This window comes from Pterocles gutturalis, unplaced genomic scaffold (genome assembly GCF_000699245.1).
Source record: "Pterocles gutturalis isolate BGI_N339 unplaced genomic scaffold, ASM69924v1 scaffold24854, whole genome shotgun sequence".
NCBI classification, from domain to species: Eukaryota; Metazoa; Chordata; class Aves; order Pterocliformes; family Pteroclidae; genus Pterocles; species Pterocles gutturalis.
Genome location: NW_010131364.1, coordinates 7,556 through 19,803, shown reverse-complemented (window position 1 = coordinate 19,803; position 12,248 = coordinate 7,556). Strand labels below are relative to the sequence as shown.

General features: G+C 45.0%; 1 protein-coding gene across 1 annotated transcript in view; it reads right to left on the bottom strand.

Annotated features, from left to right (window-relative positions):
* Positions 1-12,248, bottom strand: part of LOC104466988 (sodium/hydrogen exchanger 2-like) — a gene marked incomplete at its 3' end in the record, with an annotated part of 19,012 nt that overhangs the window by 2,644 nt on the left and 4,120 nt on the right. Inside the window, 4 exon segments of the mRNA XM_010080591.1 lie at positions 580-650; positions 2,552-2,641; positions 7,999-8,195; positions 10,092-10,309. Of these exon segments, the coding sequence (XP_010078893.1) occupies positions 580-650; positions 2,552-2,641; positions 7,999-8,195; positions 10,092-10,309 (576 nt within the window).

Here is a 12,248-nt window from a genome sequence, read left to right as displayed (position 1 = left end):
CATTCCTGCAAAAATCCCCGTCAGCTGCATTTATCAGAGTCCTTACACCATGAAGTCAGCTGCGTCCGTGTCTGCACAGCCAAGGAATTCAACCTGGTAGACTGCTATTAGTATATTTTTATTAGTATTTTTTTAAAAAATAAAATCTCCTATGTGTACAATCTACCAGAACTTAACAAACACTGAGCACTTTGCTACAGAAATCTGTAGAGATCACATACAATTTGTCATCTGCCCCTCCAAGTGCTAAAAGCTCAAATTTTTAATGTTAATTGTGCACAGCCTGGGTCGGGGTCCTCCACTCCTGCCTGGGCCGTGTGTTGTGCCAGCACGGTCCTTCCAGTTCCAGCAGATTTCTTTGGACAAGAAGGGACAAACAGAATAGGAAAGGAGAAAGGAGTCTTTGTAGGGTGAAGTACACGACGTTGGACAAGGAGAAGCTGTCCCTTTGCACCTGGGTTGTGCCACAAGGATGAGCGAGGCTCAGCCGCCCACAGCAGAAACTTAGGGAACATAAACCAGCCTCTTTTTTTTTTTTTTCTACACATGCACACACATCGTATTTTGGCAAATCCTTACTTGTCTTTCCAGTAATACTGTCCCCAGTGTCCAGATATATCTTCAATGCCAGCCAGCAAATGATCCAAGAACTAAACAGAAGAGAGGATTTCACTGTACACCAGCTGCATACGGGATGAACTCAGGCAGCAAACATCAAAAGCCAACAGACAAAACGGGGGATGCTTTCAGCTCAGTACATGGCGCTGGTAAACAAGGAGAGGGGCTGCGGGGCTAATTTTCCATCCCGTCATCCACGCGCATCCCTGGGTTCTGGAGCACTACACGTGGCTTGGCTGCTCGCTGTCAGCTCCGGGCGAGCACAGGATCATCGCTGAGGAATGTGGATATGCTGTTCGACACCTGTGGGATGGCTGACGGCTTGCATGTCCTGCTGATGGGGCCTTGATAAGCAGGAAATGCTCGTATCGAGGGTTTTGAGGACAATTTGTCTCAGGAGATCACTATCTTCAGGATATAGATGTAGATAATGTACAAATGATGCTTTGACTTGAATAATAAATACTGGCTTCCCCCAGACACTTCCCACTAAATGAAATCATTGGCCATATTTTGCCTTATACAAAAATATTGTTTACAATTATACTAAAAACCCCACATAGGTTGATTTTTCCACCTAGAAGTTAAATCTCTGTAAATTCCAAAATTGTTTTCCCTCCTCCTGGCATCTCTAAACTTAGAGAGGGCTCTGCTCTGCCACAGCCAACACACTCAGGCTGATGTCCCTGGAGCTTCCTCCAGCTCTAATTTAAATTTTTTTTTTTTTTTTTTGTGGGGTCAGAGACAGAAAAATTTCAGAGCAGTTTGCTCAGCCCTGCAGCCCCGTACAGGCTGAGTCCTCACATTTGCTGTATGGTCTGAGGGCCGACAAATGACCCCCCTCACCGATCATCGCTCTTGTGAACAAGAGCATCCCAACTATCCAGATGGAGAAATAAACGTGAGGAAGAAACCTGCTTCTGGCTTCTGCATTGTTACCTTCTCAACTTAATTGGTACGCAGCCGTTTGCAGCTCACGTTTCCTAATAAACATGTTTCCAGGGATGATTTACTATTCAGACACCAACAAAAGAAGAAAGTATTCTCTGCTCGCGATAGGAAAAGCCTCTCCAGCCTATTGACCTGTTCTGTGAACCTCAGACAAAGCCCCGGAACACAACCTAATTGTGAGGATGCCAAACAGGTTTTATGAATGTCCTCAGACCTTATGTCTTTATTTCTAGCTACTCAAAAAAGAAGACAAAAATATTCCTGAAGGAGCCATACCTACAGAAGTGTGACTGGGCATGAATAATTAGATTCAGGAATATTATTTCACACTGGATGGTGGGTATCACAGCATCAAAGATCCCAGGCCACAGCTCGCTATCAGGTTGCTGTCCCATCGACTTGACCCACTCTCGAGAAGTCCTCTGGAACTAGAAAGGTCAATGTTTGGATGGCGAGAGCAAGGTGAAGTAAATTCCACCTTTGGGTTATGGTACCTCCAATGGTTCCTTCAACACAGGGTTTTCCTTACTCTCCCTTTTCTAAATTCTTTTGAGGAAAAAAAAAAAAAACCAAACCTGATGGTGGCAAAGTGACTGGCGAACACATGGAAGATCCAAACCCTGAAAGCAACCAAGTCTCATTTTCTTTCTTTCACTCTTTTCAGAGAAGCAGAAAAGTTGGCATTAGGTTTGAGTACAAACTTTTGGGAGAGCGATTATCTTTTTTTGTCATGTTCATGTACCACCTAACGCAACACCAGCCTGATCAAGTCGGTGGTGGCTATTCCAATGCAAATAATAGCCCACAGTTAGGAACCTGCGTAGTGCTTCAAACCCGGAAAGGGACTGACCTGCAGAGGATTCATGTAAAATTGCAGACCTTTGGAGTCCCTGGAGGCACACGACATTTCAGAAAGACCACACTGCTACCAGCAAAGCATATTGGAAAGCTCTGGGCACGTGTCAATGGATGCATCGCTTACCCGAATGTGGATCTGCTCTCCCACAGTAGGAGCACTCTCTCTTTTCCTCTTGACAGCCAACAAGTCAACGAGAGGACGGATGGTCATTCCCTGCAGCATAAGCACAAACACAAAAAAAAATCAGCCTTTCTTCACATCCAATGTTCTTGGTATCAACAAGAACAGGCTTCAGAATGGGGTCAGGCAGAGGGGGTAAATGCTCCGCTCTCCTCATCCGGCATCTCAAAGACCACAAAAAGTCAACCAATAACTTCAAGGTCAAGCCTGTGGTTTGCTCTTGCCTGTAGTCCACCAGATGGAAAGGGGCTTGAAATGTCCAAAGTTCAAATGCCTGGAACCATGACAGTCCTTAAGACTTCACAGCATGCAGCCCCCGACAGCATTTCTCTGCTAACTTTTTGAGCACTATGTGTCACAGATCATTACTGCAATGATCTTTGATGGCTAGCCGGTGGCTAAGTTTACTAATCAAAGTATCCACCTGGTGGGAAGGGTCAAGGGAAGAGTTTTAATGTCTTTTGAGCCTCATGAGAGAACATCTAAAATGCTGCTGGGGTGCATTTCTTAGCCTGGCTTCGGTATGAAATGACTTTTCTAGGACATGTTTACAGCCAAAATGATGGAGTAGTTGATGTTTATGACTTCTGAATGTCACAAATGGTGGCACGGAGGAGAGTTGAACATATTTTTAATTGCAGAAACAATTAATGTGTCATTTTAACAGCTAATAGCAATAAAAAATGCATTGCTATTCAGCATAAGTAACATAAAACTCACAAGTTCAGAAATAACAGATATCACAAAAAGTAAGGAGAGACTATACAATTTGGTCTCTTGCCTTCACTGGATAATCAGCTGCATTTGTCTTCATTTCAAGGTGGCATTTCGGAGTTTTGTGACCAGGACTCCCAAATCTAGAAACACCTGAATTCCTTTGGCCCTTCCCGACCTTGGGAGCATTATGGGAATCCCATGTGTCATTTCAGGCCACGTGTCATTTCACAACACACCTGTAGGTCCCCTGTGATGCTCCTTCCCCCTCCAGGGTAACTCTTTGAACTGCATCACCCAATGCTGACGCCTCTATCATGGCTCACACAAAGTTTTTCTACTGCCAGCGATCCAGTAACTAATGGGTCAGCAAAGGCAGCAAACAACAAAAAAAAAAAAAAAAAACAACAAACCCACAAAACCCAACCTCTTCAAAATTATTCTATTTGCTAACAATTTCATAGAAGAGGTCAGAGGGCAATAGGCTGAGAGAGTGAACTTCAGCTGGAGAACGCGGTATTTGATTTTTCAACCATGCTGAAAGGCAGAACAATGAGGGCTTTTTGTGACTATCCAGACAAGCCCACAGCTCCTTGGAGGACTTTCTGGTCTACGTGGCACATATCCAGGCCTGCCTGGAAGGGCTGAGGACTTGACAATTGCTCAGTCAACCTTCTCAAAATTATTAACCAGGCTTGCTGTGCAAAGAGCCTTATGCAACGGTGTTAGAAAGGCCAAAACCGCCGAGTTTCCTGCGTTGTATAATGCACTGATAGACCCGTGTACGGACAAGCCCACAGGTTGGTCACCAGTCTGTATAACACAAGGCTTTCTGGACAGCATGGTCAGGATTTCCAAGAAAATTAAGTGGGTTTGTTCTCCAACAAAACCCCTCAATCCTGCACCCATTGATGGGCTGGCAGCAGAGCCACGGACTTTGGAAGCCGTAGGACACATTTGCAAACCCAGGTTTCTGAATAATACCTGCTTCTCTTGTTTTTACTTACATTTTTGATGCTGAGTTACAGCAACATCCTTCTGATTCAGCTTTTAAGCAATTTAATTCCCAACCCCCCATTCTCGCGTACACAATACTGCAGGTACCTGGAGCCGGAGCAAAGTCCATCTTTAGAGATGCTGGGATCCCAATGAATGGCTGAAGGTCAAGGGGTCGCCCCGCTGACACGTACCCCCAGGGGACCCTGTTTAACTCTCACCCTTTTGCAGGGAGATGACATCACCAGTTGAGCTTTGAGGTTACACAAAAGCCCTTTTCCCAGTCCTGGGAAGGCTTTTCCGAAGCTTCGGCAGAATGGAGCTGCTGCCTTAGAACAACCTTTGTCTGAGACTCAAGAGTGTCTCTGCATGAGCGGACGTGCCCAGTGACCGTATCTTTTCAATTTCTGACCCACATTTGCATCTTAAAACTTGTCAACCTCCACCTAACAGCGTTCCCCCCACCCCGGCCCCTGCTCTCTCCTTTCAGCCTGAAATCTGCGCCCAGTCCAGCTGCCCTGTGGGTCTCTACTCTGATCCCATCAGCCTGTCACACTTGTTGACCATTTTTTCAGCTTGGGGTATGGATTAGGTGGACGTGAGGAAGCCAAGAAGGAGCCAACCCCATCCCTCTGCTTTGCCCAACTTCCACGCCTGAGGTGCTCAAGCAGAAGGAATTTGCTCTCGTGGGGTGATGCTCAGCCCTGGGGCCGCTCAGCAGCTGTCACCGTGACCCACCATCTCCCAGAGCCCCAGCAGCAGGCAGACCCAAACTGGCCCATGGTCTGTTCCATCCCATGCCCGGCATGCCCAGGAGAGAGGTGAGGCTCTGTCTGTAGGTCCTCTCTCTTGCTCCGGGTTGTCTCCCTCTGGGACACCCCTCTCTCAGGGTCACCTCAGTCTCTTGGACCCTCGGGCTCTTATCTCCTTTCCAATTTCAGGGTGCTCTGGGATTGCTGGCTGGGAATGGGCTGAGCCTTGGTCACGGGGTGGTGAGCAGTGTCACTGTGTGTCACTCATTTACATGTTTGTATATACCACTGTTATCCTTATTATTATTTCAAATATTATTGTCGTTTAGTTGTTAAATTGTTCTTAACCCACAAGTCTCTTTTCCCTTCCTTCACCCCTTTAATTCTCTCCTCCATCCCTGGGAGGGTGAGTGAGTGGCTGTGTTGTATAAAACTACAACAAGACCTCAGTCCTATAGGGACCCACTCTTAACTTTTTGGGATGGAGCACACTCGGCTGACACCAGCCTTGCTCACTCCAGGACCAGATGACCCCAGTTTTCCCAGCACATCCTCCTCCAAAGCCGCCAGCTTTTGCCAGGCAAACTAGAAGCTGCATTTCAGGGAAACTCCAAAAGGAGCCTGACCCTTAGGGACTTGCTGCTGGGCAGAGGAGAGGAGGGAAACACAACCAAGATCCTCATCTTGCCGAAGGCTGCAGGAATGGTTTTACCACTAGATGTCACAGCAATGCCGCCCGCCCGCTCCTCCCGAGCTCCGGACAGCCCCAGCCTGGCCTGGGAGAGAAAACCTTCTCCATCAGAAGCTTCTCCCCAGGAGCAGCTCAAGCTGCAGGTGCTCCCATGGCTTTTCTATAGGATTGGGCTTTGCAGAAACACCCACAGAAGAAATCAGTCTTAAAAAAAAAAAAAAAAGAAAAGCAAAAAAAAAAGAAAAAAAGAGTACAGTTGTGCTTTAAACATTAAACCCAATATCTCAGAGCATCCTGTGCTGTGAACGTCCGTCTCCCTCTCCTACCCTGCAGCAGGGGGTTAACACGCCCACAGCCAGCCCGTGATGTGGGCAGGACCCACTCACTTGCAGAATTTTTCCCACTGGGTAGGAAACAACTCAAGAATCACTTGGGCAGAAAGAGAAAGCAGAAAACAACAGGGCTTAGGGGTCAGTCATAAAAGAAAAATTAGAGGCCAATAAATCAAGTGTGCTACGACTTTTCTCTTTGCTTCTAATTTTCCTCGCTTTTATAACAAGCTACACACCCGATTTTTTTTTTTTCCAGGGGGAAGAGTTAAAGCAATTTCCCTTCTGCTGCATCATCATAAAATAACTGCAGCTGCTTTGGTGCACGAATGTGAAAACATCTCAGACATATATACAAAATATTCTGATAAAGAATTAATGACTGCTGCTGCTTGAGCTGTTGGATGCCCCAATAAAATAGAACGCATTCTCAGAAAAATGTCAAGAAGCCGCTTCTTCAAAATTACATCCCTTTAAATTGTCCCACGTGTGAACTACCAAAACTGAGATGACCAAACCATAATTGTCTGAATGGAGCCTGGTGACGAGTGGTGTTCCTCAGGGGTCGGTACTGGGACCGGTGCTATTTAACGCATTTGTCAGCGACATGGACAGTGGGATGGAGTGCACCCTCAGCAAGTTTGCCGATGACACCAAGCTGGGTGGTGCAGTTGACACGCTGGAGGGAAGGGATCCATCCAGAGGGACCTGGACAGGCTTGAGAGGTGGGCCCTTGCAAACCTCATGAAGTTCAACAAAGCCAAGCGCAAGGTCCTGTACACAGGCTGGGAGGAGAGTGGATAGAGAGCAGCCCTGAGGAGAAGGACTTGGGGGTGTTGGTGGATGAGAAGCTGAACGTGAGCCGGCAGTGTGCGCTTGCAGCCCAGAAACCAGCCGTGTCCTGGGCTGCATCAAGAGGAGCATGGCCAGCAGGTCAAGGGAGGTGATTCTCCCCCTCTACTCTGCTCTCGTGAGGCCCCACCTGGAGTACTGCACCCAGCTCTGGGCCTCCCAACGCGCAGTTCCAGAGGTGGCCACGAAGATGATCAGAGGGCTGGAGCTCCTCCCCTATGACAACAGGCTGAGAGAGTTGGGTCTCTTCAGGTTGGAGAAGAGAAGGCTCTGGGGGAACCTTATAGTGGCCTTCCAGTACCTGAAGGGGGACTACAGGAGAGATGGGGAGGGGCTTTTTTAAAGGGCATGCATTGACAGTTCTAGATCAGGTTCTAGACTACGTTCTAGCTCACTTGAAAGTTCTAGATCACGCAGTGGTTCTATATTAGTTTCCAGGTTGGGGCTCCATTGGGTTCCTGGGGGGGGGGACCTACTTCAGGCAGCTGTTTTGGCATCTCACGAGGATTCGGAGTACTTGCTGATGATGAGAGCAGTCTCACTGTTTTTTTTCCTTTATTTCCTTTTTTGTCTTGCATGCTTCTTTTCTTCTTTGGGGCTCTTTGGAGTTGAAGGCCCATAGCATCATACCATCAACGGCAGCTCTCCCAAGTTTCTAGCACGCTGACTCACCCTGCCTCTGAGGACCTTCTTTTCAAGGGCTGCCAAGAGAAGTGGTTCTTACCTTGCTCAAACAGCAAACCAGTTGAAGAGTTTGATTTGTGTTGGCTTTGCTCTCACATTAAACACATAAAAGCACCACTTCAGAGGGGAAACCCATACCAGAGTCATTCCTCCCAATTTTAACCTCTGCTTCCCCAATAAGGATGGACCAGATCAAAGATGGGATGAGTTACCATGGAAAATGCTATGGCACGTGTTGTAAGTCAACAACTGCTAGCCAACCTCACCAGCATGTGACACATTCTCACACCTTCTGCCTCCTTCAGTAGTCATTTCAAATTGTTATATGTCTAACACCTTGATGGAGGGAAAGTTTTAAAGACTGGTTCTTACCTGTACAAAGACAGTGAAGAGGATGACCACAGTTGTTGCTGCAATGAAGAGCTTCTTTCTCCGAAAGTCAGGAAGCAAGAAAACCAACGAGAAACAAATGGCTCCACGGAGACCCCCGTAGGCAATAATGAACTGGTCTTTGCTGGTGATGGTGTTCACGTGGAATCTGTTCACAAAGAAAGTCAGCACAAGAACCCCTGAAAAGCAGGAAAGAAGATGGGAGCACATCAAACAAAAATGAAATATTTTACAGGAAAACATCACTGGACTGGGAAACACCAACCAGGAGGAACTGGCCAGAGCCCAAGGTGGTATATTCCCAATATGCCACTGGAGGCAAGCCATCAGCAACAATTTAGCCACAAGTTACCCTCCAATTTCAAAAAGTTTCCAAGAAGTAGCTCAGATAAGTACCTATATTCTGCCTGTGTTCATATTGTTTCTTCACAAATCTTTCAAAGATTTCCTCTGTATGAATTTAAGACTACATAAGGTGACACAGCAATTGATGGAATTTAGAGTCATTTGCAAACACATAAACAGATGCAGAATGGTGCCAAAAGTTGGGCCTTAAATCAGTAAGTTGTCATCTCAATACCAAGGGATATGATAAACTTTTTATTTCCTGAAGATTATTGGCCATTTTGAGAACTGATGACACAGTCATTGACTTTCCCTAGGGATTAGCTGGATCCACATCACTATTGCTTTTCTAAAGTGTTTGTATAAAAAAAAAGCAAACTTCAAAAATAGCACACTTGTAATGTACGTATCAAACATCTTCCCACACACGTACAACTAAAAATATCCAAACTTGGACTGCACATCAGAGCGGTTTGAAGAAACCAAAAAGGTGGGGACATTCAGAAATAGGGAACTCAATTAACTGAACCCCGCAACACCTTGCCCCTCTCCAGAGCACCTTGGAGCTGCTGCCCAGACCAGCAGATGTGAAACATTTCAGTTCTGAGGTTCTCTGTAATTTAAAAAAAATTTTAAAAAAATTAAGAAGGCAGATCTCAAAATCACATCTTCAGCTACTGTAGGCTCAGGCAGCACCAATGATTTAAAGGAAAAAAATTTACTTGAGCTGATATCCTGGCCTTTGTCTTAATTTAATCGTTCCTCATAAATTATTATTAGCATTCTCTAAACTAGTTCAAGGCCAGTTTGCTCCAAGATATGACAAACAATTAATCATTTTAAGCAGAATATATATTTTTTTTTCTGGAGATACCCTTTGAGAAAGAGCAGAAGAAAATCTCCCTGGTGCTCAGATACCAGAGGAGTTTCAGTGTGCTGTTATAATATTACTATGTTCATCTTGCAATGAAGAATTTTGAGACAAAAAAGTTAAAAAAGCATCCTTTCATTTAAACAAATAATTTAAGAGAAAACCACTTAATTATAATAAAACATTTGAATGTATGCACAACTAATAAGTATATTTCCAAATGCATTTCTGGAGCACAGATATCCAAACAAACCTTGGCATGCATTAGCAGCTAATAAAACCCACTCTGCTATGTCTTGCTAATCACAGCCTATCCTATTTAAGCAATTTCTTGAAGCGTCTATCAAATTAGAGTTCAATTTGGTTGACCCAGTGGTTTGTAAACATAAATCCAGAGGTCCCTGCCAGGCTCAACAATTCCCCCATTCTGTGCAATTCCATTGTTCTCAGTCCTAATCTGAAGTTCTTGAGTAAGAGCAGAAGCACCCTTCCACTTCAGGTCCCAGTTCTCACCCACCCAGCAGTAAGCTGGGCAGATGCCCTCTGGAAAGCAGAGCAGCATCTCCAGGGACGGCTCTTGGAAGGTTCCTCCAGTTTCCCACTGAAGGATGCTGCCATACATCTATTCAGCCCCCGTGCTGCCTATGGTGGTTGCACAGACTGGGAAATTGCAGTAAAATGCAAGACCTGCTCTTGGGCAAGTGATGGAGGAGGAGGGAAGCATCGGCTGGGGTGTCCCACTTCAGCCCTTGCATTCGTATCTGGGATAACTACACAGACAGAGCAAGCAGGAAAGGATGATGGGGGGAAGAAGCAATAATAATATATTTTTTTTAAAAAATCTATGATTTCACCATACCTAGTGCTCTCCAAACGAGACAGAAAATGACAGTGAAGCAAATGTATGGCCAGTTCCACTCGTGGTTTTCTCCAATGGTGGAAACCCCAAGAAAGATGAAGATGAGGGTATCACTAACGCTGCTCCACATCTTCATGAAGTATTTGACAGTGGTGTGAGACTTCAGAGAGATGTTGGCCTCCACATAACGCTTCATGCCCATGGCACAAGCAATGATGCTGAGAAAAATGAAACAATAAATTTTTCTACTTAAGCACACAAAATCAAGGCATCGGCATTTATAAAAAACAAGCTTCATCAAGGGACAGATGTTTGCCAACATCTCACTGCATAGTGTTTCACGTCCTACATCAGTCCAATAACATCAGTAGGACCACCAGGACAATAAGATACTACACAGGTTGACCAAACCGTCTGAATCTGGTTTTTAACAAATAAACAACTCACAGCCTATTGCATTTATTATAGCCACACAGCAATACCTACAGTTAGCTACACCCAACCCTTCCCATCACAACTATTCCCAGCTCTCGAACTTTGCCGAGCTCTAACTATTAGGACTGAAGAGTTTCTTGCTCAGGAGCCTGTACTATCTATTTTGCCCAGATGGGAGAAAAACATTTGGGGGAATGGAAGACTTGTTTCTCCACATGAGAAATGCATCAACAGGACTCCTGTAAGTTTGGTTGATATCTGGTCACTACAGCACATTCTTGTAGGACTCAATGGGTGAGTTTAAGAGCAGCCTCAATGCTGTACTCCTTCTCCCAAGAGACCAAAGCTAAAGTTGGAGAAACTCAAGCATATTATGTATCTCACACTTTTTCTAAGCCTGACCAGACTCATAGTGTACATTCTTTGGGCACAGCTAGGAAGCCATCACCTCCATGCAACCACGAGACAATAAAACACTCAAGCACACCCGTAAGGCTGCACAATGAGCCGAGAAATGCTGTTGCTAGCGTCAGAACATCTGACCTCCTCAGGCATCACGTATCCAAGGTCACTTCAGAAGCGTGTAGCACCAATTAAAACTTTCGCCTTGCAATTTTTCATGGATAATTAGTTCTTCAGGGTACGTGTGGTGAGCCTAATTCATCAGCTTCTCAAATCAATACATTTTCAGGCCGGCAATCTTAGAAGGTTAAAACAATTGAGTACTCAAGGAGTCACAGCTCCATTTTTTATATTTAACCTGGATGTAAACATTTTGTTGTAAATATTGTACCGGCAATAGCAAAAGAGCTTTATGTTTCCAAGACCTGATTTCCATTGGTATTTGGTGAGGCCATCCATGTGAATTTTATCGCCTTAAAAACTCCTTTCAGAGGGGACATCACGGTAACTTTCTTTACATTGTATCGCACACAGACAAGCCCACAGAGAAGCAGATCCTCAGCTTGCAGAAGTCCACCTAGGTCTGGCAGACTGACTTGAAACACCAGCTGGGACCAGGGCAGGTAAACAAATGATCCATTGAGGTGCAAATAGGTGTCATGATAGGCAGTGGCTTTCACAACCTGTTATCCATAATGTATCCTATCAGCCAGAACGTATTCAGAAAATAGCCACGCGACTACTGCTTCGCAGTGAAAATATCACATTTAACCCCAGAATTTCACCATGGAGATTATTTGCATTATTTGGGCTTTGATGGAGATTTAAAAAAAAAAAAAAAGAAAGAAAAAAAAACCACCACCGAAAAAACCCACAGGGCTTTTTTTGAGGTTCTGGCTCATCAGGGAATCACCAACACATCTTCCTGGACGCAACTCAGTGTCAACGGTTGGACCAACACAAAGGACCGAACTACAGCAACATTCACTTCTGCTCTTCTTAAAGCACCAAGAAAATCAGCAACACAATTATGGGAAAATACTTATCAGGTATTTGGTTGGAAGAACCAATAAGAAGTTACAAGAGAAAAAACTTCTTTCAAATGAAGGTGCACTTTTACCCGGAGTTACTGACTCCTGGGCTTCGCATTCAAACAAAAAAATATTTCCAACTAGGAACTAAGAAATCCAACAAATATTTATGGGCAAGTGACTTCCAGAGCCATGGTTTGGGAACACTTCTTGGGAAAAGGGTATGGGTTCTCACCAGATTCACAGACAAGGAATAAACTTGACCTGTTCTGTGACAGCTTCAAAGAAA